Consider the following 26,051-nt stretch of genomic DNA (forward strand, 5'->3'; position numbering starts at 1 on the left):
TCCAGTTCCCAGATGGGGACTTCAGGCTCCCCATCTTAACTAATGCCATTATTATTAATATTATATGTTGTGAAATAGCTCCCCATCCTGACATTTTCAGATGGTATTTGTTAAGCACTTTGTGCCAGGCACTATACTAAGTGCTGGGTAGATACAAGCTAATCAGATTGGACATAATCCATGTCCCACAGGGGACCCACAATCTTAATTTTTGCAGATGAGGGAACTGAGGCCCGGGGAAGTGAAGTAACTCGCCCGAGGTCACACAGCAGACGAGTGGTGGATCCAGGATTAGAACCCAGATCCTCCTGACTCCTAGGCCTGTGTGACATTGGGCCTGTCACTTTACCTCACCGCTCTGGGCCTCATTGCCCTCATCTGTCAAGTCGGGGGAAAGATCCCCGCCTCTCTCCCTCCCTCTTGGCCATTGAGTCTTGCTGGCTTCAACCCAGGCGCTCAGCCCAATGCTTAGCCCAGAGTCAGTGCCGAATCTAAGCGGTAACTATGGTGACTGCTCTCGGGGAGCTCAGCAGAGAATGGGGACTTGAAGGGACCCCACTGAGACCCTCCGGGCCCCCCAAATCCGGATGCAAATGTGGTTACCCTTTGCCCTTCTGTGAGATAATAAAGCTGTCGCTCCCTGCACAAATGTGGACTGTGCAGATGATAGTAATAATAGTGGTATTGGTTAAGCACGTAACTATGGGCCAAGCACTGTGCTAAACGTCCCAGGTTGGACGGAGTCCCTGTCCCACATGGGGCTCACAGTCGAAGTGGGAAGGACGACGGATATTGCACCCCCATTTTGCAGATGAGGAAACCAAGACACGGGCAAGTTCAGTTTCTTGCCCAGACTCACACAGCAAGCTAGCGGCAGAGCCGGGGATTAGAACCCAGGCCCAAGCTCTTCCCAAGTAGGCCGTACGGGCCCTGTAACAACGCTTACTTCCAACAGTTAGTACCTCGGGAGGTTGTGATGGTTTTGTCCAAGAGACGGCCATGGCTGGGGCCATGAGGAACCCAAGGACTAATCTCTCCCACCAGTCAAACACCGTCCTGTTCTTTATATTGCTCACGTTGGGAAACAGTGTGGTCTGGTGGAAAGAGCATGGCCCTGAGAGTCAGAAGACCTGGGTTCTAATCCTGCCCCTGCCACTTGGGCAAGCCCTTCACTTCTCTGTGCCTCGGTTCCCTCAACTGCAAAGTGGGGATTCAGTACGTGTTTTTCCTACTTGTTCTGTGAGACTTGAGTACCCTGTATTAAACCCGACACGTAGCTCCGTGCTTGGCAGCACTCGCTTGTTCCGACATCTTCCTTTTTTATGGTATTTGTTAAGCACTCAGTATGTGCCAACGCCGCGTTAATCATTGGGGTAGATAGAAGCTAATCAGATTGGACACGTTTCACGTCTGTTACCTCAGTTCATGTCTCTGTGCCTCAGTTACCTCATCTGCAAAATGGAGATTAAGATGGTGGAATCCCACAAGAGCTCCATTTTGCAGAAGAGGTAACTGAGCCATAGGGCCATGAAGTGACTTGCCCAAGGTCACACAGCAGATAAGCGGCAGATCCGGAATTAGAACCCCGGTCCTTCTCATTCCCAGGCTCATGCTCCACCCACTAGGCCATGCTCCTTCCCTGACCACAAGGGAAAGCGGCAAAGCAGAGGGGTGAGGTGCAGAAAAGGAAATGATGCTATTTCAAGCAATTTCGAATGTACCAATAAAGGAGCTGAATTCTACCTTTGCCCGGTACAAAGGGAGGACAAAATATAAAGTTGGATCTTCATTCCGTCATTCAAAATAAGCCCTTCAAATGATTGAAGTTGACTTCTGACATCTCCCTTCATGCCTTCATCTTCTGAATCTGGGTCGGGAGAGTGAATGGGGATTGTATTCTCCGATCTTTGTCCATGCCGTAGGACATCTTCCCTTTGAGGCCAAAGCCTGAGAATCTCCGTACCCTTCTTAATGCAGTACATAGTGACACTAAATTCCTTGGCAACTTTGAAACAAGGAAAGACCTTCAGTCCTGACTGTTTGTTGCCCTGCTGGGGGCAAAACCACTTGCTTCACTTCCCTTGGACAATTGGACATCTCTGGAACATTTATTTAAGGGGGGATCTGAAAGTTTCTTTTCTATTCACAGAAAAAGCTACCGATGGCTCCCTGCAGAGTGAAGACTGGACACTTAATATGGAAATCTGTGACATTATCAACGAGACAGAGGAAGGGTATGTACTCTTCTCCCTTTTTTTTAAAAATGGTATTTAGGTGCTTACTATGTGCCAGACACGGTACTAAGCCTCAGGGAAGGTACAAGCTGATCAGGTTGGGCACAGCCCATATCTCACGTGGGGCTCACAGTCTTAATACCCATTTTACAGATGAGGGAACTGAAGCCCAGAGAAGTGAAGTAACTTGCCCAAAGTCACTTTTCCTTCTTTCTCTTCCTCCCCTTTTCTTCCTTTCCTCCGTCCTCTCTCTTTTCCCTTCATCTGCAGGCAAGTGGTGGAGCTGGGATTAGAACCCATGACCTTCTGGCTCTCAAGCCCGTGCTGTATCCACTATACCATGCTGCTTCTCTCCCCCTTCCTCTCCCCCACTCTCCTGCCAAGTGTCCTCTTTTTTCGTATTCATAATGTGATATTTGTCTTTCGTCATCATCAGTGGTATTTATTGAGCGTTTTCTGTGTGCAAAGCACAGTACTAAGCGCTTCGGAGAATACAGTACAACAGAGCTGGTAGTCACGTTCCCTGCCAACTATGAGCTTATGGTCTAGAGGGGAGACAGACATTAATGTAAATATTTTACAATATAAAATTTGTGGATTGTTTTCCAATCGCTTTAGGGGCTTGCTTTTTGAATTTCCATTGTTGTTTATTCTGTTCCAAGTTCTAGGTTATCAGTCACTGATGGACACTGAATGCTAACTGTGTGCAGAGCACTGTACTAAACACATGGGCAAGTGATGATGATGATGGTATTTGTTAAGCACTTATTATGTGTCAAGCACTGTTCTAAGAGCTCAGGTAGATACAAGCTAATAAGGTTGGACAGAGTCCCTGTCCCACATGGGGCTCACAGTCTTAATCCCCATTTTACAGAGAGTTGGGAGACATGTTCCCTGCCCACAAGGAGCTTACAGTCTAGAGGTGCAGATAAACATTAAAATAAATGATAGATCTGTACCTAAGTGGAGAGGGCAGGGTGAATATCAAGTGCCTAAGGGGTTCAGATCCACATGCATAGGTCATGCAAGGAAGAGGGAGGAGGGGAAATGAGGGGCTAGTCGGGGAAGGCTTCTTGGAGGAGACTTTAATCAGGGAATAAAAGTGGGGAGGACGATGGTCTTTTGTATATGAACAGGGAAAAATTCCACACCAGAGACAGGATGGGGGCGAGGGGTTAGTGGCGAGATAGATGAGATCAGGATGCAATGAGGAGGTTGGTGTTATAAGAGTGAGTGTGTGAGAAAGTACTGGTGTAAGGAAGGAGGGGTTGAGCTGATTGAATGCTTTAAAGCCGATGGTAAGGGGTCTCCAAACCAGAAGTAGATGGGCAACTACCGGAGGTTTTTGCAAGGTTGGAAGATATGAACCGAATGCTTTTTTAGAAATATGATGTGGGTAGCAGAGTGAAGTAAGGACCACAGTGGGGAGAGGTAGGAGGCTAATGCAGTAGTCAAGGCAGGATACAATAATAATAATATTTGTTAAGCACTTACTATGTGCAAAGCACTGTTCTAAGCACTAGGGAGGTTACAAGGTGATCAGGTTGTCCCACGGGGGGCTCCCAGTTTTAATCCCCATTTTACAGATGAGGTAACTGAGGCACAGAGAAGTGAAGTGACTTGCCCAAAGTCACACAGCTGACAGTTGGCAGAGCTGGAATTTGAGCCCATGACCTCTGACTCCAAAGCCCGGGCTCTTTCCACTGAGCCACGCTGCTTCTCCTGATACAAGTGCTTGGATCTGCACAGTAGCAGTTTGGGTGGAGAGGGAAGGGCAGATTTTAGTGATATTGTGAAGGTAGAATTTACTGGTGAAAGTTTGACTATGTGCGTTGAATGAGAGGGATGAATCGAGGATAATGCCAAGATTAGGGGCTTGTGAGACAGGGAGGATAGTCCCCTTCCTTCCTCTCCCCCTCGTCCCCCTCTTCATCCCCCTCATCTTACCTTCTTCCCTTCCCCACAGCACCTGTATATATGTATATATGTTTGTACATATTTATTACTATATTTATTTATTTATTTATTTATTTTACTTGTACATATCTATTCTATTTATTTTGTTAGTATGTTTGGTTTTGTTCTCTGTCTCCCCCTTTTAGACTGTGAGCCCACTTGGGTAGGGACTGTCTATATGTTGCCAACTTCTACTTCCCAAGTGCTTAGTACAATGCTCTGCACACAGTAAGCGCTCAATAAATACGATTGATTGATTGATTAATTGGTGTGGAAGACTGGATTTGGGTAGGAAGATAAAGAGGTCCGTTTTGGACATGTTTGAGGTTTCAGCGGGACATCTAAGTAGAGATACTCTGAGGGCCGGAGGAAATGGGGGACTGCAGAGAAGGAGAACAGTCAGGGCTGGAGGGATAGATTTGGGAAGCATCTATGTAGATGTGTTAGATGAAGACATGGGAGTGAATGAGTTCTCCAAGGGAGTGGGTGTAGATAGAGAATAGGAGGAGACCCAGGACTGAGGCTCGAGGGACTCCTACAGTTAGAGGGTGAGAGGCAGAGGAGGAGTCCAAACAAGAGGTTGAGAAGGAGCGGCCAGCAATTTAGGAGGAGAAGCAGGAGAGGACAATGTCAGCCAAGGAGATAATGTTTCAGAGGGAAATGGGGTGGTCCACGGTGTCGAGGAGGATTAGGATGGAGTAGAGGCTGTTGGATTTGGCAAGAAGGAGGTCATTAGTGACCTTAGAAGGGGCAGTTTCCTTGGAATGAAAGGAGGTGAAGCCATATGGGAGGATCAAAGAAAAAACTGAAGGAGAGGTGGGTGTAGATAACTCGCTCACAGGGTCTGGAGAGGCATGGTGGGGGGAGCCGGGGCCAGGGAAGGATTGTTTTTGGTTTTTTTTTTTTTAGATGGGGATATGTAAACATGCTTGAAAGCAGTGGGGAAGGATCCATCTCCTCCCGTATCTGTTTTCATGAATATTTTTCATTATAATCATACCCAGGAAAAAATTCTCCTGGAGCAAGATAACCAATAAACCTGAGGATGAATTGTAAACCAGAGGGGGTGAGAAGTGCCTTGTGAATATATTTGTTTTTCTCAGAGCCTGCGTTGTTTTTGTCTGCCTCTGGTTCAGCTCTAAGTAGGCCAGCCTTTTCAAAACCATGGAATCATTACACTGTTAGATAATAACGTAAGAACTGTCATTATGTGGGTTAGACCGGTAGACCGGTCAGACATTGAGCGAGTCACCTGTCGTCTCTGTGTCTGCTTCCTCGTGTGTAAAATGGGAAATAAATACCTGCTGACTTACCCGTAGACTGGACGCCACGTGGGACAGGGATTGTCTCTGTTCTAATTGCCTCCACCCCAGCACTTAGTCTATAGTCCGGTCCATAGTGAGCTCTTAGCAAGTACCACAGTTATTATAGGTCTGTTTGACCTGTGTTTTTGGTTTTGGGTGTTTTTCCCTCCGAAAGCGGCCACCGGATATTTGGCTTCCCTCTTTGATGTTCATGTTTTCCTGTTCCGCGAGCCGCATAACAATAAAGAATGGGTCGAAACTGAAATAATGGGGTGAGGTGGTAGGTGAAGCCAGAAAGCAGGGAGCTTTGGTGGAGGTGTGAGGGTGAGGAAGCCAATCCGGATGGTAGTCAGTGATTTAGTGACAGTAGTAGTAACAATTGTGGTATTTGTTGAGTGCTTACTATGTGCCAAGCACTGTAATAAGCGCTGGGGTAGATACAAGTAACTCAGGTTGGACACAGTCCCTGAGCCCTCTGTTGGGTAGGAACCGTCTCTATATGTTGCCAACTTGTACTTCCCAAGGGCTTAGTACAGTGCTCTGCACACAGTAAGCGCTCAATAAATCCGATTGATTGATTGATTGATTGATTGACCCACATGGGGCTTACAGTCTCCATCCCCATTTTAGAAGCAGCATGGCTTAGTGGAAAGAGCACGGGCTTAGAAGTCAGAGGTCGTGGGTTTTAGTGTTGGCTCCACCACATGTCTGCTGTGTGATCTTGGGTAAGTCACTTCACTTCTCTGGGCCTCAGTTCCCTCATCTGGAAAATGGGGATTAAGATTGTGAGCCCCCCGTGGGACAACCTGATCACCTTGTATCCCCCCAGCACTTAGAACAGTGCTTTGCACATAGTGAGCGCTTAACAAATACCATTATTATTATTATTATTGTCACATCTTTTAGCCTCAGTTCCCTCATCTGTAAAATGGGGATTAAGAGTGTGAGCCCCATGTGGGACAGGGACTGTATCCAACTTGATTAACTTTTATTTACCCCAGCACTTAGAATAGTGCTTGGCACATAGTAAGCCCTGAGCAAGTACCATAATTATTATTATTCTCTGTCCACATTCCTGTAGAACTTACAGACTAGTGAGCCATAATTCCCCTTTCCAAAAATCATGTTGTTTTTTGTCAACAGATTGTGTTTTTCTTAGCGCTCACAGATCGTAAACTTAATTATTCTACTAATTTGTCAGAGAGGAAACTGAAATCGACCATCGTTGTGATCAGGGAATGTGTCTGTTTATTGTTATATTGTACTCTTAGTACGGTGCTTTGCACTCCGTAAGCGCTCAATAAATACGATTGAATGAACAAATGACCAACATATAGTTGGAGAAGCAGCGTGGCTCAGTGGCAAGAGCAGGGGCTTTGGAGTCAGAGGTCATGGGTTCAAATCCCAGCTCTGCCAATTGTCAGCTGTGTGACTTTGGGCAAGTCGCTTCACTTCTCTGGGCCTCAGGTCCCTCATCTGTAAAATGGGATGAAGACTGTGAGCCCCCCGTGGGACAATCTGATCACCTTGTAACCTCCCCAGCGCTTAGAACAGTGCTTTGCACATAGTAAGCGCTTAATAAATGCCATTATTATTATATAGCCTCCAGTTTCCTCTGTGGAACCCTTCTTATAGAAAGGCAGTGTAGCCTAGTGGAAACAACATAAGTCTGGAAGTCAGGAACCTGGGTTCAGATCCCAGCTCTGCCACCAGCCTGCTGGGTTACCTTGGTCAAGTCACTCAGCCTTTCTGAGCCTCAGTTTCCTCATCTGTAGTATGGGGATAAGATGCTTACCCTTCCGCCCTCTTAGATTGTGAGAGACAGGACTGGGCCTCATCTGATTTATCTGGTCTCCACCTCAGCACTTAGCAGCACTTAATAAATCCCATTAATAATATTACAGTGGGAGTCACACCGACCGTCCAACAACCTTTGAATATGAAGGCTGTTTGTCAGGACGACACACCCTCCCCAGAACTTTTGCAACTCACCCTCGTAGCTTCTCGAGAAGTGTTAGATGGATTCCACCAGGTCCCGACAATCTATCGATAAACTGCAGTCATTCATTCATTCATTCAATCATATTTATTGAGCGCTTACTGTGTGCAGAGCACTGTACTAAGCGCTTGGGAAGTACAAGTTGGCAACATATAGAGACGGTCCCTACCCAGCAAAGGGGCTCACAGTCTAGAAGGGGGTTGCCACGATCTGATTCAGCCACTGTGACCTCTCTCTGCAACAAAAGTAATTTGGAATCTGTCTAGCCTCTTCATCACATCTGTTGCACACCCTTCTGTTTATATGTGTATATATATTTGTACATATTTATTACTCTATTTATTTTACTTGTACATATCTATTCTATTTATTTTATTTTGTTAGTATGTTTGGTTTTGTTCTCTGTCTCCCCCTTTTAGACTGTGAGCCCACTGTTGGGTAGGGACTGTCTCTATATGTTGCCAACTTGTACTTCCCAAGCACTTAGTACAGTGCTCTGCACACAGTAAGTGCTCAATAAATGCGATTGATTGATTGATTGTTTAATCTGGGTGTCGTTCTCCGGCAATGATACGTTTCCTGGAAGTTTTTCCACTGCCCCTTCCTCCAGCTCTCCTGCTAACCCGGCTTCTCCCCCCGACACTGGCGAAGTGATTACCTTATGGAGCCTGAAACCACAGAGCTATTTTCTGATTGGGGATTTCACCCTACTGTTGTCATACTTGTACACCCTTTGCCATTTGAAAAATTCTAAAGCTCTGCAAAAGTGCCTAAACCTGTAAGAAAATCTGACTTTTTGTCTAGAAGACGTTTTTTCCCCCTTGGTATCCCCTCAGATCTATTCAATTTTGCCAGTCAAACCACAAACCGAAATGAAAAGCTGAAGACGAAGTTAATTTTTCTGAAAATAGAGAGAGTTAAGGGATCTGTATTTGTGCTTTATTTCTAGGAGATACCGTATCTGTACTGAGTGTGTGAGAGAGCACTTGGTACAGTGCTTTGCACACAGTAAGCGCTCGATAAATATGATCGAATGAATAAATGAATATCTTGCTGCCTGTCGATATAAGCTCCTGTAGAGGAGTGCAGGTTCTGTGTTTCGGGCGTGATTTGTACATGCCCAACCTTGAAAAACTCAAGAAATAACAACTAAGTGTTATGGTACTTATTAAGCGCTTATTATGTAATAATAATAATTGTGGCATTCATTAAGCGCTCACTCTGTGTCAAGCACTATTCTAAATGGTGGGGTAGGTGCAAGTCAGCCAGGTCAGACATAGTCCCCGTCCCAACCAGGCCTCCCAGTCAAAGTAGGAGGGAGAACAGGTATTGAATCCCCATTGTACAGATGAGGGAACTAAGGCACAGAGAAGTGAAATGACCTACTGAGGCCCTACTGAGAGCTCACCTCCTCCAGGAGGCCTTCCCAGACTGAGCCCCTTCCTTCCTCTCCCCCTCATCCCCCTCTCTATCCCCCCCATCTTACCTCCTTCCCTTCCCCACAGCACCTGTATGTATGTATATATGTTTGTACGTATTTATTACTCTATTTATTTATTTATTTTACTTGTACTTATCTGTTCTATTTATTTTATTTTGTTAGTATGTTTGGTTTTGTTCTCTGTCTCCCCCTTTTAGACTGTGAGCCCACTGTTGGGTAGGGACTGTCTCTATATGTTGCCAATTTGTACTTCCCAAGCGCTTAGTACAGTGCTCTGCACATAGTAAGCGCTCAATAAATACGATTGATGATGATGATGACCTGCCCAAGGTCACACAGCAGGCACGTGGCGGCGCCAGGATTAGAACTCAGGGTCCTCTGATTCCCAGGCCTGTGATATTTTTACTAAGCCACACTGCTTCTCCTAGTCTGTGCCAAGCATTATGCTAAGTGTGAGCCCGTTGTTGGGTAGGGACCGTCTCTGTATGTAGCCAACTTGTACTTCCCAAGCGCTTAGTACAGTGCTCTGCACACAGTAAGCGCTCAATAAATACGGTTGAATGAATGCTAAGTGCTGGGGTAGGTAGAAGATAATCAGATTGGACCCAGTCCCTGCCCTGTGGAGGACTCACCAAGTGGGAAGGAGTAGGATTTATTACCCATTTTACAGATGAGGAATCTGAGGCAGAGAAGTGAAGTGACTTGCCCGAGGTCTCGAACTGTGATGAGAACCCAGGTCCTCTTACTCCCAGGCCATTGCTCTCTCCACAGCCCTGCGACGTTTCCCAGTGGCAAATAGTAAAAAGAAACAGCAAACCAGGTTGAGGTAGTCGAGACAGGTTCTAAATGAACCTCTAAGTATGTCATTTTGCCCTCTGATTCCTCTCCCTTAAGGAAAAAGAGAAAATGGTGTGTGTTGTGTGATTGTGTGTATGGTTCTGGGCGGGAAGGGGGTACGATTTCTTAGAATATTTTTTAGGCTTTGTTGGTGTTTGTTTTAAATATGTTTTCCTTCAGTCCTAAGGATGCTATTCGGGCCCTGAAGAAAAGGCTCAATGGAAACAAAAACTACAGGGAAGTGATGCTGGCATTAACGGTGAGTGTCGCTCTCCACAGAGACAAGAAAGTTCCTTGGAAAGGAATACCTAATTAGGCTTTTCCGTTGCTCCAGGGGAATGTCAACCTTCTCTCTGGTGGTTTGGATAGTTTTCCACTTGATAATAATAATAATAATAATGGCATTTATTAAGTTCCTACTATGTGCAAAGCACTGTTCTAAGCGCTGGGGGGTTACAAGGTGATCAGGTTGTCCCACGGGGGGCTCACAGTCTTCATCCCCATTTTACAGATGAGGGAACTGAGGCCCAGAGAAGTTAAGGGACTTGCCCAGAGTCACACAGCTGACAATTGGCGGAGCTGGGATTTGAACCGATGACCTCTGACTCCGAAGCCCGGGCTCTTTCCACTGAGCCACACTGCTTCTCCTACTTGATGCCACTTGATGTCAGTGGTTGGCCAGCGGATTGGTCTTACTGGTGTGTGTAACCTTGGGGAAGTCACTTAACTTCTCTGAGACTCATTTGCCTCATCAGTAAAATGGGGGTAAAGACAGTGAGCCCCATGTGGGACCTGGACTATGTCCAACCTGATTGTATCTTCCCCAGTGCTTAGGACAGTGCCTGGCACAGAGTAAGCGTTTAACAAATACCACAAAAACAAAACTAACAATACCCTAATGGTCAGTGAGGTCCCAATTCGTGGGTCTTAGCTTGACCCCCCTTCCAGTTTGCTCTGCGATGGAGAAATAGCCTCAAATTCCTTTGCATTGTTGGTTTCCTGCTCAGAAAGATGGGGTTGATATTTATTAGTCAAGGAAGTGTCTCTTGACAGGTCATTTTATCATTGCTTTTTTTTCTTATGGTATTTAAGGGCTTACTAGGTGCCAGACATGGGACTAGAAACAAGCTAATCAGGTTGGACACTGTCCCTGTCCCACCTGTTTCACAGATGAGGTAACCGAGGGCCAGAGCAGTGAGGTGACTTGCCCAAGGTCACACCACAGACAAGTGGCAGAGCCGGGATTAGGACCCGAGTCTTCCTGCTCCCGGGCCTGTGCTGTCAACACTAGGATCAAGCTGCCGCCCAGATGGTCAGGCAGTTTTCCAAAGTGCCAGACAACTGGATAGAGTATTCAGGACAGGACACCCGGGAGTTGGTAGTATCGCTTGAGGTGGGCTAGGGCCGGATCTGAATCAAGACGGAGCTCCATTCATTCATTCAATCGTATTTATTGAGCGCTTACTGTGTTCAGAGCACTGTACTAAGCACTCGGGAAGTCCAGGTTGGCCACATATAGAGACGGTCCCTACCCAATTGGCTGTGACTCTTTTCTCTTCCCCCACCTCCGAAAAAAAAAAAATTCAAGCTGCCCACTGGCCCGCCAGGGAAGTGTGTGAATACATATTTATTACTCTATTTATTTATCATCATCATCATCATCAATCGTATTTATTGAGCGCTTACTATGTGCAGAGCACTGTACTAAGCGCTTGGGAAGTACAAATCGGCAACATACAGAGACAGTCCCTACCCAACAGTGGGCTCACAGTCTAAAAGGGGGTGACAGAGAACAAAACCAAACATACTAACAAAATAAAATAAATAGAATAGATATGTACAAGTAAAATAAATAAATAAATAGAGTAATAAATAAGTACAAACATATATACATATATATTATTTATTTTACTTGTACATATCTATTCTATTTATTTTATTTTGTTAGTATGTTTCGTTTTGTTCTCTGTCTCCCCCTTCTAGACTGTGAGCCCACTGTTGGGTAGGGACTGTCCCTATATGTTGCCAACTTGGACTTCCCAAGCGCTTAGTACAGTGCTCTGCACACAGTAAGCGCTCAATAAATAAAATTGATTGATTGATTGATAATTGGATGTCGTCCCTTCCCATTCTTCACCCAAGCCTCCCTCGTAGAAGTCCGGGCCTTTTGGAAAAGTGCAGATCACACTTCACCTATCCATAATCTAAGAACTGCCTAGATAATAGAACAAGAGAAACCACGGATCGGCCTAGGTCCTGAGGCACAGCGAATCGGTGGGAGTTACTGAAGCGTGAGGCTTATTGTCTTCCATGTAGGGCTGAAAATGTGCAACATTTCCTTTGTGAACAGAAGAGCATTTCTGAGTGCCCTGAGACAGGAAAAAAAAGATTTCACTTGGTATTTTCTCTTCCCTTTTTTTGGTGGATGCGGGTTTTAATGTCACAGATGGCGTTGGCATATCACCTTCTGACAAGAAATAGGGAGCATAATGGCTCTCCCTCAAATTCTGACCCAGCGTGTGAGAAATTAAGTTAAATCAGGATGGCACTTACATCTCTCAGGTTGCTTTTAGTTAGTGCATTATTTAGAAACCCTCCAAAGGGACCCTTTCAGCCCACCACTTTTGCAGTTCAGTTGTGAAAGGCCTAATAGACGGTTTCACTCATCTGTCCTAACGTCCACAAGTCTGTGCTCTGTATAGGTGTCCATAGCATTCATTCGTTCATTCAGTTGTATTTATTGAGCACTTAATGTGTGCAGAGCACTGTACTAAGCGCCTGGGAAGTACAAGTTGGCAACATATAGAGATGGTCCCTATAGCACTTAGAGCCACTCATTCATTCAATTCAATCATATTTATTGAGCACTTACTGTGTGCAGAGCACTGTACTAAGCACTTGGGAAGTACAAGTTGGCAACATATAGAGACAGTTCCTACCCAACAGCAGGCTCACAGTCTAGAAGGGGGAGATGGACAACAAAACAGAGCATGGGGACAGGTGTCAAGTCATCAGAATAAATAAAAATAAAGCTAGATGCACATCATTAACAAAATAAATAGAATAGTAAATATGAACAAGTAAAATAGAATAATAAATCTGTACAAACATATATACAGGTGCTGTGGGGAGGGGAAGGAGGTAGGGCGGGGGGGATGGGGAGGAGGAGAGGAAAAAGGGGGATCAATTGGGAGGAAGAGAGCTAGCTTGGCGGTTGTGTGGAGGGAGGGCATTCCAGGCCAGGGGGAGGATGTGGGCCGGGGGTCAAGCAATCGTTGGCATTTATTAAGTGCCTACGATTCATTCAATCGTATTTATTGAGTGCTTACTGTGTGCAGAGCACTAAGCACTGCAACAGAATTAGTAGGTCCATTCACTGTCCATAATGAGTTTAGATGGGGAGAAGGGTAGTAATATGAATGAATAAGTGATTTATAGTATATAATTTAAAGATACAAAGATTTAAAGTCCTACAGGGTTGGTTGTGGGGTGAATATCAAATGCCCAAAGGTCACAGGTCCCATCAAAGGTCACATGGGCGACGTAGATGTGAGAGGGAGGGTGGAACAGAGTGCTTAATCGGGGAAGGCCTTTTGGAGGAGACGTGACCTTAATAATGCTTTGAAGGTGGAGACAGCGGTGGTCTGGCATATATGGAGGGGGAGGGAATTCCAGGCCAGGTGGAGGACGGGGGAACGGGATCAGCAGAGAGATAGATGAGATTGGGGCACAGTGAATAAGGCGCTGCTCTAGAGTCCAGCATAACCTGCCCGCATTCATTCATTCAGTCATATTTATTGAGAGCTTACTGTTTGCAGAGGACTGTACTGAGAGTACAATACAACAGCAGACACATTACCTGCCCATAACAGACTTGCAATCTAGAGGACATGCACTGTTGGAAAAATAATAATAATTCCTGTACTTATTAAGTGCTTCCCATGTGCCAAGCACTGTTCTAAGTGATGGGCAGTTGAATCAGGTTGGACACAGTCCCCGTCCCACATGGGGCTCGCGGTCTCAATTCCCACTTTACGGATGAGGGAACTGAGGCACAGAGAAGTGAAGTGACTTGTCCAAAGTCACACGGCCGACAAGTGGCAGAGCCGGGATTAGAACCCATGACCTTCGACTCCCAGGGCCTTGTCCTGTCCACTGTACCATACTGCTGTTCATCAGGCTACTTGTGAACTGTGGTTTCTGGGATCTAGGCTTACCGTCAGGACATTGCGATCCAAACCAAGAAGAAAAGACTTCTTACTGTGAAGGCAGGACGGTCGTACTAGCTCAGAGGGCTGGTTCCCACACTCCTTCCCATCACCACACCCTTGTGTGCGTGTTTATGTACAAACATAAAACATACAACATACAGTGGGATTCAATACCTGTTTTTCCTCCTATTTAAACTGCGACCCCCATGCGGGACAGGGACTGTGTCCAACCAAACCGACCCGCACCTACCCCAGTACTTAGAACAGTGTTTGACATATAGTAAGCATGTAACAAATACATGCTTATACAAACAAATACAAATACTAGAAATCTAGTATTGGCTCCCCAGGTGGGGAGAGTACCTGAGTGCCAGTGGGGCAAACCCTAAAGGAAGTGGTCACACCTTAAAGGTGGAATAGATTAGAGTCATTTAACCCGGTAGCGTGGCTGAGGAAAACAGGGTCAGAGGCTGTGGAAAACCATTTTGAAAACTGCGAAATTTTTGAGAAACTGCACACTTCAGAATGTAGAAGTGGGAGTGCCAAACCACTCCAGTTTGAGGAAGGCAAGGATAAGTGCTCCAATTTAGAGCCACTTCGTGATTTCTTAGAATCTCTTTTTGTTGTGGGGTTGTTTTGGGGGGTTTTCTCATATATAGACAAATCCTCGCTATCCTGTATCACACCTATACAGATTAGCATGAGCCTAAACAGTCCAGGCCGGAAGGTAACTAGGTCAGGGCAAAGCTCCAAATAAGTTTGAGTTTGAACAAGAAAGAATAAAGATGGAAACTAGGCCCCACAACAATGGCATTGGTTTTTTGGGTTTTTTTTCAAGTTTCTCCTGTTCGCTGCCAGCCGATTCATTATTACTAAGGCATTCAGGGAGGGCCAGTTAAAGTTTGGCCAGCTGTTAAAAGTTCTTGAAGGCTGATTAGTTTTCAAAAAAAAAAATAAAACTTTCCCTAAGACTGTGGGGATATGATGAGTGTTTCCTAGTTTGGGAAATGGAGAAATCTTAATTTTTCACCCTGAATTCAGAGAACGTGTCAGCTCCTGTGCTGAGGCCCAGCTTATCGTCCTCTCTGGTGTTCATTGCAGCCTTCTTCGTTAGAGATCCTGTGTCTCTCTCTTTCTCTCTGTCCTTCCCCCTACCCCCAGTCCCCTTCTCTCGTGAATCCTGATTTCTCATTCACTGAGCAAAAGAGGACCGGAGAGCGAGGGAAGTGAAAGCCACATTAACATTGGCATTTAACTCTGTCCCAAGAATATGCAGTTTGTCAAAGGGAAATACTGTGCAGTTGCCCGTTTTTTGCTACTGAGGCAATTATGCCTATGAAAGCACTCGCACGTAGAAGAGTCAGTAACTCACTGGTTAATGCATATGCTTCCGCTTGTATTAGAGACAGTATCTCATCGTTGGACATTTCAAACCCAAAGGCCCAAAGTGAGAAGTTAAAATGGCAATGCAACATGTGCTGGTTTGTCTTGCTTTCATTAAAACACCAGCTATCCCTTTCACGCAAACCTAGAATTTAAATTACAAACCAGTTGCTTGTGTCTTGGTGGTTTTTTTATGGCATGTGTTAATAATAATAATAATAATGGTATTTGTTAAGCGCTTACTATGTACCAAGCACTGTTCTAAGCGCTGGGGTGGATACAGGGTAATCAGGTTGTCCCACGTGGGGCTCACAGTCTTAATCCCCATTTTACAGATGAGGGAACTGAGGCCCAGAGAAGTGATGTGACTTGCCTGAGGTCACACAGCAGACAAGTGGCGGAGGCGGGATAAGAACCTCTGACTCCGAAGCCCTGGCTCTTCCCGCTGAGCCACGTGTTAAACGCTTACTATGTTGCCAGGCACTGTACTAAGCGCTGGAGTAGAGACAAGCTAATCAGGTTGGATGCGGTCCATGTCCCACAAGAGGCTCACAGTCTTAATCCCCATTTTCCAGATGAGGAAAATGAGGCACAGAGAAGTGATGTTACTTTCCCAGGGTCACACGGCAGACAAAGCCTTATTCATTCATTCAGTCGTATTTATTGAGCGCTTACTGTGTGCAGAGCACTGTGCTAAGCGCTTGGGAAGTACAAGTTGGCAACATATAGAGAGGGTCCCAACCCAACAGTGGGCTCACAGTCTAGAAGACTGTACAAACATAAAACATGCAACATACAATCAATCAATCGTATTTATTGAGTGCTTACTGTGTGCAGAGCACTGTACTAAGCGCTTGGGAAGTACAAGTTGGCAACATATAGAGAGGGTCCCTACCCAACAGTGGGCTCTCAGTCTAGAAGACTGTACAAACATAAAACATACAACATACAGTGGGATTCAGTACCTGTTTTTCCTCCTATTTAAACTGCGACCCCCATGCGGGACAGGGACTGTGTCCAACCAAACCGACCCGCACCTACCCCAGTACTTAGAACGGTGTTTGACCTATAGTAAGCATGTAACAAATCCATGCTTATACAAACAAATACAAATACTAGAAATCTCTTATTGACGGCACATCTCCTCCAAGAGGCCTTCCCAGACCAAGCCCTATTTTTGCTCATCTCCCACTCCCTTCTGGGTTGCCTTGACTTGCTCACTTTGCTCTTCCCCCCTTCCCACCCCAAAGCACTTATGTACATATCTATAATTTTATTTATCCCTTTGCTCTTCCCCCCTCCCAACCCCAAAGCACTTATGTACATAGCTATAATTTTATTTATTTGTATTGATGTCTGTCTCCCCCACTTGTAGACTGTGAGCTTGTTGTTGGCAGGGAATGTCACTGTGCATTGTTGACTTGTCCTTTCCCAAGTGCTTAGTACAGCGTTGTGCACACAGTAAGCGCTCAGTAAATACTGTTGAATGAGTGAGTGAAAGCAGCAGGGCTGGGATTAGAACCCACGTCCTCTGATTCCCACAGGTTCATGTTCTATCCATTAGTACATTAGTACAGTGCTCTGCACATAGTAAGCTCTCAATAAATACGATTGATTGATTGATTGATTGATTAGGCCATGCTGCTTTTGTTTTAGGTGGCAGAGCCTTGAGGTGACAGACCACTGAAGTGCGGGTTATGGGAAGGCACTGAACTGCTCGATTTGGTTCTGGAGGAGAAAGCTTGTTGTGAGCAGGGAATGTGTATGTTTATGGTTATATTGTACTCTCCCAAGTGCCTAGTACAGTAATTTGCCCACAGTAAGCGCTCAGTAAATACGATTGAATGAACAAATGAGGAAGAGAATGGAGGCGATCTAGTGAAGACGAAATGGGAGTGTCACGGAATCCAGAAAGGCAGCAGAGAGCCATATCCAGTGACTCCTTCCTCAAAGTACAACGCCATTCACGCATTCAGGCCCGATGTTGGCTCCCATGGTGACTTTCTTTTTATTCCCCACATCAGGTGTTGGAGACCTGCGTGAAGAACTGTGGCCATCGCTTTCACGTCCTTGTGGCAAATCGAGATTTCATAGACGGCGTCCTCGTGAAAATCATCTCCCCCAAGACTAACCCTCCTACCATTGTCCAGGATAAAGTTCTAGCTTTGATTCAGGTGCGTCTCGGGCTGTTTGGTTTTTTTTTTCCAGTTTGTGTGTCTCTTCCCACCCTTTCCCCTGCACCACAAATGATGCTATATTGTGTCCCCAGAATTAGGACTATTCCCCTCTCCCCACCTGATTATCCCCCTGACAGACGCAGGAACTGTGGGAGGAATTGTTTGCTTCCATGCCTGTGGTGTGGCGGTCCGGGAAACGGACTGGGAGCCTTGCTCTTTCTAATCACGCTAAGGCAGAGATGATTTCAAAACCAGTTCGAGTTTAATATTACCCAATAAAACCAAAGTGTTTAATGGACTCCCACTCCTGGCATTGCATCACCAGTTAACTCCCCGTTCCTGGAACTGACTGACTTGGGCAGACTTGGCCTCTGCTCTGGTGTCCGTGCTGCTCGAGAGAGCGATGAAATCTGCTGAGCTCCATTAGGGGAGTGCAGAAAGAACCCGGAAGGTTCTGCCAGATGAGAAGTAGCCAGAGTAAGGGCGCAAATCTTTCTTTTCAAGTAATCGTGAAGCACTTGAAAGGCTAATCCAAACAGCCTGGAGAGGAGCTAGCTTCCTCCTGCTTCTGCCCTGTGTTTCCCTGCGCTCCCTATGGGACAGGGATTATGTCCAATCAGATTGTATGGTACGTACCCCAAGGCTTAGCATAGTGTTTGGCGCATGGTAAGTGCTTAACAAATTCCATTCATTCATTAATTCAATTGTATTGAGCACTTACTGAGTGCAGAGCACTGTACTAAGCGCTTGGGAAGTGCAAGTCGGCAACATATAGAGACGGTCCTTACCCAGCAACGGGCTCACAGTCTAGAAGGGGGAGACAGACAACCAAACAAAACATGTAAACAGGTGTCAAAACTGCAATTTATAATAATAATACCGATGATGATAATTGTGGTATTTAAGTGCCTACCTATATAGCAGGCACTCTACTAACTGTGCTTTCCAACTGCTTAGTACAGTGCTCTGCACACAGGAAGCGCTCAATATATACGATTGAATGAATGAAGCATTGAGGTGGATACAAGCAACTCGGGTATGACACAGTCCCTGTCCCACATGGGGCTCCCAGTCTTGATCCCCATGTTACAGGTGAGGTAACTGAGGCCCAGAAAAGAGCTATGACTTGCCCAAGGTTACACAGCAGACAAGTGGTGAAGAGAACCCAGGTATTTCTGACTCCCCAGAGTGATCTCTATCCACTAGACCACACTGCTTATCATTATCATTGTCAATAATCAGTGTTATTCAGTTGTGTTTATTGAGTGCTTACCGTGTGCAAAGCACTGCACTAAGCACTTGGGAGAGTACAGTATAACAGACACCTTCCCTGCCCGCAACGAGCTCACAGTCTAGGGGGGGAGATGATATCAGTATACATCCACAAATAAATTACATTAATATCAATACATTATTATAATAGGTCAATCAATCAATCGTATTTATTGAGCGCTTGCTGTGTGCAGAGCACTGTATTAAGCGCTTGGGAAGTACAAATTGGCAACATATGGAGACGGTCCCTACCCAACAGTGGGCTTATTATTACTATTATTATTAGGATATATTAGGATATATTAATATTAATAATATTATTATATTAATATCAATATTAATTCCATCCTATTAATATTAGGATGGAATTTTCAGCTTTCATTCATTCATTGTCGTATTTATTGAGCGCTTAGTGTGTGCAGAGCACTGTACTAAGCGCTTGGGAAGTACAAGTCGGCAACAGATAGAGATGGTCCCTACCCAACAACGGGCTCACCGTCTAGAAGGGGGAGACAGACAGGTCTCGCGGGCCCCCGTTGCCTTGAACAGGGTTTTGTCTAACTGACAGCCCGGTCCGGTGAGGGTGTAGAAAAGGATTTCTAAGGAGGAGGTAGAAAGAAGAGGCCAAAAAACTGTCAGAGGGTGATGGCGGACACTGTTACCTGCTGAGGTTTGAGAACCCTTTCTTTAAGTGTTTGTCCTTTCAGTCTCTTGACCCATTGTGTTCTCTGGTTACAAGCCCAAACCCTTTGCTCTCTAACCCGCCAATTTCCGGAACATCTGAACCAACAAATTCCGTAGTGCATTTCCCAGTTTAGGTGGCTTTCTGGCAGTTGTCATAGAGAAAACGGGTGGTCGCCGGATGGAGCCCCCGGAGACCTCTCATTCCTCAGCAGCTCTGGGCTGGCTTCGGCCATCCACAGACAGTTTGGCCTCGTGGAAAGCACCTGGGCTTGGGATTCAGGGGAGCTGGGATCACAGCCCGGCTCTGCCCCTGCTGCGTGACCTTGGGAGGGTAGCCTCCCTTTTCTGGGCCTCGGTTTTCTCGTCTGTAAAATGGAAATTCAATGCCTGTTGATGATGATGGCATTTATTAAGCGCTTACTAAGTGCAAAGCACTGTTCTGAGCGCTGGGGATTACAAGGTGATCAGGTTGTCCCACGAGGGGCTCACAGTCTTCATCCCCATTTGACAGAGGAGGGAACTGAGGCCCAGAGAAGTTAAGTGACTTGCCCAAAGTCACACAGCTGACAACTGGCAGAGCCGGGATTTGAACCCATGACCTCTGACTGTTCTCCTCCCCTTCTTAAAACTGCGAGCCCCACCTGGGACAAAACACTATGTCCGATCTGTTTAGCTTGTATCCAACCCAGCTGTTAGTACGGTGCTCCACACACGTTAAGCGCTTGACAGGCGGCCCAGACCTCAGCATTAATGCGTGGTAAGTCTGTGAAGCCCACTGAGGATATTTCACCTGACCTGTCCCTGCAGTAGGATGATGTCACCATGCAGTGCTGCAGCATTCTCCACTGCTCCTGGCAACATCTGAATGCCAAAAGTTTTTATTTTGTGACTAAGGAAAAGCGAGTGGAGTCGTGGGAGGAGCCATTGGCAATGTTTAACAGCTACAGAGAAGATGTGACCAGACTTTAGGGGTTTGGAAAACTCGGTGCGAAGCAGCCGTTTACGGGCCGAGCTGAGTCGGAGCCAGATTTTGGCGGTGGCCGGGGTTTGGAGTGGGAAAAGGGCTTATCGGGCTGAGAGCGAGTTTTTCCCACCCCTGGTCCTCTGATGGGGGGAGCTCCAGGTGAAGGAGACAGGAGGGGCACATACGCTATCTTGACCGTGATGCAGCTCAGAGTAACTGAAGCACAAAGAAGATCAAAATGTGGGCATCGATCAGCCAATCGGTGGTATTTATTGAGCGCTTACTGTGTGCAGAGGACTGTACTAAGCACTTGGGAGAGTACAATACAGCAGATTTAGTAAACATGTTGACTGATCCCCCCCCCTCCTCCCACTCCTTTCTACGTCACCCTGACTTGCTCCCTTCATTCATCTCCCCCTTCGCAGCCCCACGACACTCACATATATATCTTTAATGTATTTATTTACTTACGTAGATATATTAATGTCTGTCTCCCAGTCTGGACCGTGTGCTCGTTGTGGGCAGGGAATGGGCGTGTTAATTGTTACATTGTACTCTCCCAAGTGCTTAGTACAGTGCTTTGCACACAGTAAGCATTCAATAAATGCCACTGATTGCTTATCTTCCCGCTGACCCCCAATTGTTCGGCCTAGACCTCCCACCCTAACGCTGCCGATGCTACTCAGTTCTCCCTGAATTGGGGGTCTCTGCCCGGCAGTTTGGCCTAGTGGAAAGAGCAGGAGCCCCAGACTTAGGGGACCTGGGTTCTTGTCCCACCTAAGCCACTTTCCTGCCGGGTAACCTTGTCCAAATCACCACGTAACTTCTCCATACCACAGTTTTCTCATCTGCAGAATGGAGATAAAGTACCTATTCTCTCTCCCTCTTAAGCTGTGACCCTCGTTTGGGACCCGAGACTGTGCCCGAACTGATTATCTTAGAGCATCGCACAAGGCTTGGCACATCGCAAGCACTTAGTAAATACCACCGTCATGATTATTAAATGCGCAGGGCTGCACAGGGCTCCCTTCAGCAGGAATGCACTTTTAGAAAACTTGAGTCACTCTCCTTCACTTCGTCAAAGGGCATTGTGCATTTACACCTGGCGGTAAACAGTACTTGATCCGGTGGAAAAAGCAGGGGCTCGCAAGTCCGAGGACCTGGGTTCCAATCCCGGCTCTGCCACTTCCCTGCTGTGTGACCTTGGGCAGGTCGCTTCACTTCTCTGGGCCTCAGTTCCCTCATCTGTAAAACGTGGATTAAGACTGTGAGCCCCATGTGAGACATAGCTGCTCTGTGACCTTGGGCAAGTCACTTTACTTCTGTACCACAGTCTCCTCATCTGTAAAATGGGGATAAAGTACCTATTCTCCTCCCTCTTAGGCTGTGATGCCTGCGTAGGACGCGAGACTGAGTCCGAACTGATTATCTTATAGCATCGCACAGGGCATGGCACATCACAAGCACTTAATAAAGACCATTGCCATGATTATTAAATGCACAGGGCTCCCTTCAGCAGAAGTACGCTTTTGGAAAACCTGTCACTCTCGTTCTCATTTGTCAAATCAATCAATCAATCAGTCGTATTTATTGAGCGCTTACTGTGTGCAGAGCACTGTACTAAGCGCTTGGGAAGTACAAGTTGGCAACATATAGAGACAGTCCCTACCCAACAGTGGGCTCACAGTCTAAAAGTCAGAGGGCTCTGTGTATCATCATCATCATCATCAATCATATTTAGTGAGCGCTTACTATGTGCAGAGCACTGTACTAAGCGCTTGGGAAGTACAAATTGGCAACATATAGAGACAGTCCCTACCCAACAGTGGGCTCACAGTCTAAAAGGGGGAGACAGAGACCAAACATACTAACAAAATAAAATAAATAGAATAGATATGTACAAATAAATTAAATAAATAAATAAATAGAGTGAAAAAAATATGTACAAACATATATACATACCCAGGTCATCTGACCCCCAAGCCCGTGTTCTTGACACTAGGCCGTGCTGCTTCTTTAACAGTCGAAGAGTGGGGAGGAGAACTGGCATTGAAACCCCACTTTTCAGATGAGGCAGCAGGGGCCCAGAGAAGTGAAGTGACTTGCCCAAGGTCACACCGCAGGCAGGTGGCAGAACCGGGATTAGAACTCAGGCCCTTCTGACTCCCAAGCTCAGGCTCTATCCTCTAGGCCACGCGGCTTCCCTAAGTCAAGTCTTTGCCGGGATGAGAAGCCTCAAAACGGCGGAGTATAGAAATTAAATCAATGAAGAAAATATAAGCCGATTCGGACTTCTAAGCAAGGTGTTTCGGTTGGAGTTAAGGAAGCTTTTCGGAAACCGACCGGTTAATCCCAGCGACTCTGCCGGCGGAGGAGATAAAGTTTCTGCAGTTCGGGATTGGCGGGGTTGAACAAGGATTTTTCAAACCAGGGGCTTGAACCTTGAAGTAGTTACATTACTCTCACAACAGAGTAGGTGGTGGAGCCTGACTCCGCGACCCGCCTACTCTGGATAGCTGTTTGTATGGCAGAGCTCGAAGCAAGGTTTGTTTGGTTTCTTTCCCAGGATGAGAAAAAATATTACGGGAAATATAAGCGCGTGTGTGTGTGGAAAACCCTTTCCTAACATTTTTGCCACTCTTCTGTCATTACTTCTGGTTAATGAAGTTTACGGTTGTGCTTTTCTCTTTGTGTGTTTTTCCTCACTTAATAAGAAATGCATGATAATTTGCCATGTGCAACCATCCAGATAATATTGCTCTCCTTAGGAGCCCTTGAATGATCGGGCTATTGAATTTTGGTGCCGGGCTCTCCCTTGGAGATTAACCTCCTGTGTTTGCCTCGATTTAAGCATTTCCTTTCCTTTCCCTTTGAAGTATTTTGACTGACTGGACAGAGTGATCCAAGACCATTTTGTTTTAATATTAGATAATGGGAGATCTGTTAGCCCAAGGTGCCTGTTTGCTGAATAGGGTGAGAAAGGTAACCCTTTGAAAATTAAGTTCTGAGTTTCCATGTGAACATTAAATCTCATTTGAACATTTCTATCATTGGAACGTATTGCCTTGCTACTTGGTAATGGAACTGTGTTGTCACTTTAAAAATATAGAGGCTTTCCTACTATTTCCTTTAGGAAACTATATTTAGCGCTCTTTGTGCACCCTACTCATTAAGAGCGCTCACCTGAAATAGCAGGCTGTGTTCTGAAACGAAGGACAGGCTTCATTTTGGAAACCTAGTTCCAATGCGGTCGGTTTTCCTGCAGTCTGAGGATTATGTTGTCGCAGAACCCCGCGCTAAGAAAAACTTGCGTTTTAATACTCACTCTGGGTCTGGTTTCACGCACGAGCGCTCAATAGCCAGTCACGGTAGCCACAATAGTTGTCAGAAAAATGTACCCTAAACCTGCAGTCGAGTTCTGTCCAGGACACGTAGAGAAATCTTGCGTTATGGAAAAACCGGCTGCATTTTGCAGGCTGCTTGCTGCTAACCTGTTCCTCCTTTCGGAACCTGTTCCGAACCTGTTTCTGTTCTGCTGTATTTTCTTACTGCTTCTGATTGAACAAAACTGACTGAGTGAGGGGAGTATAAAAATATGTGAGATCAAAGAATATGCGATGTTTGTTAAAGCAACGATTTCTCTCAGATCTAGTGATAGCAAGATGTTGGTTTTTTTTTTTTCAAACCCACCCGAAAAGCAAATGAATTCATTTCATTGCAGTTAGGAACCTATCAGAGTTTTAGGATGCACTCCTGAACTTATGGGTCATTCTTACATCTCTGCGCCAAAAGAGATCACTCCACTAGAGTCTTAAGTTCCTCCAGGGCAGGCATCATGTCTACCAACTCTGCTGTAGTGTACTCTCCCAAGTGTTTAGTACAGCATTCTGCACACGGTAAATACCGTTGATCGATGCCGAATGGAGTTTTATGCCAGGCTTGAGCTCTCACAGCTCACTGGAAAACCAAGATAGCCTGGTCCTCTATACTGTATGCTCATCGTGGGCAGAGAATATGTCTGTTTACTGTTGTATTGTACTCTCCCAAGCATTTAGCATACAGCTCACCACACATTAAGTGCTCAATAAATTATTGAATCAGTGAGTGAATGAATGACTGGTCTTTGGTTTTGCTCTAGGAGCTGGGCAGACAAATTTCCCCGATGCTCACTGCCTAATAAGAGTGAGTCTGGAGGCTTTCTAACTCACACCATAAACAAAATTTCTTGACAGTCGTCCGATTTGTTGTTGCTTTTTTTTCCAGGCTTGGGCTGATGCTTTTCGAAGTAGCCCCGACCTCACTGGCGTGGTGCATATTTATGAGGAGCTGAAAAGAAAAGGGATCGAGTTTCCCATGGCAGACTTAGATGCCCTCTCGCCAATACACACACCACAGCGGGTAAGCTGCAGCGTGATATTGTCTGGGTGGAACTAGCTCAGAAATAGATAACTCTTCACCCCCCTTCTATCTGTGCCTCTTGAATTATTCAACCCTGGGCCACACTTTCTCTAAGCTCTGGGGCATTTATTTTTAATAATGAAAGGCAGCGAAGAAAATGAAGCAGCTGTTCGACTGGTGATTAAATGTCGAGTGTCTCCCACCGGTTCCAGGACCAAGCCCAAGGTGATAGCTTGGGGGAATCTTTTTAAACTTCATGTTCCAGGGAACATGGCAGCTCTGCAAAAACATTATGTGAGTTTCGTTACAACTTACCAGGGAGAAACCCGACTCGAATCGGTTGTAAAGAGTCAGCTCTCTCTCTCCAGGGTCTGGGATGGTACATGAGGGTTGATTTTTACTAAGCATTTTGCAAATGGCCAGAGTTTCCTTTTTCTGTGGCAGCGTAGGTCAAATGAAGTGCATTTTTTGTTGACCAAGAGAATTCCAGGTGGCTCCTGCCAACAAGTGCATTCCAGAGGCATGTGGGATAAGATGATTGGAAAATACAAAATTGGGGAAATTTAAGTTTGTTATCCAATGAATTTTGGATCACGTGAAAATTATAACTGGATTTTCTAGCTTGTCCTACCACCTGACTTGTGTCAAAGTGCTTAGAAATCTTTTTTTAAAATAGTATCTCTTAAGCATTTACTATGTGTCAGTCACTGTACTACGGACTGGGGTAGATACAAGGTCATCAGGTTGGACACAGTCCATGTCCCACATGGGGCTCACGGCTTTAATCCCCGTTTTACAGATGAGGCCTCGCTGCTTTTCCACTCTCTAGCTTATCCATCCTTATGCCGTCACAGCATGATGGAGACGTAAGCAAAATAGAGACCCAGAAAGGGCCAGAGTGGGGCGAGACCCAGCTCTTCCCCAGCCCGGCAATATCTCCACTATAACCCCTTTACCTCTATTTATTCTGACGACTTATTTATTTATTTTACTTGTACATATTTATTCTATTTATTTCATTCTGTTAATATGTTTTGTCTTGGTGTCTGTCTCCCCCTTCTAGACTGTGAGCCCGCTGTTGGGTAGGGACCGCCTCTATATGTTGCTAACTTGTACTTCCCAAGTGCTTAGTACAGTGCTCTGCACACAGTAAGCGCTCAGTAAATACAATTGAATGAATATGTATATACG

At 45.7% G+C, this 26,051-nt stretch overlaps 1 protein-coding gene across 4 annotated transcripts in view; it reads left to right on the forward strand.

The window, feature by feature from the left end:
* The window catches only part of TOM1L2 (target of myb1 like 2 membrane trafficking protein), a 138,254-nt gene that overhangs the window by 56,865 nt on the left and 55,338 nt on the right, over window positions 1-26,051 (forward strand). For all 4 annotated transcript variants that reach the window (XM_038763440.1, XM_038763441.1, XM_038763443.1 and 1 more), the window contains exons 2-5: window positions 2,150-2,234; window positions 9,952-10,030; window positions 17,390-17,539; window positions 24,726-24,860. In XM_038763440.1, the coding sequence (XP_038619368.1) occupies window positions 2,150-2,234; window positions 9,952-10,030; window positions 17,390-17,539; window positions 24,726-24,860 (449 nt within the window). The remainder of the gene's footprint in view (window positions 1-2,149; window positions 2,235-9,951; window positions 10,031-17,389; window positions 17,540-24,725; window positions 24,861-26,051) is intronic.

This window comes from Tachyglossus aculeatus, chromosome 21 (genome assembly GCF_015852505.1).
Source record: "Tachyglossus aculeatus isolate mTacAcu1 chromosome 21, mTacAcu1.pri, whole genome shotgun sequence".
Taxonomy (NCBI): domain Eukaryota; kingdom Metazoa; phylum Chordata; class Mammalia; order Monotremata; family Tachyglossidae; genus Tachyglossus; species Tachyglossus aculeatus.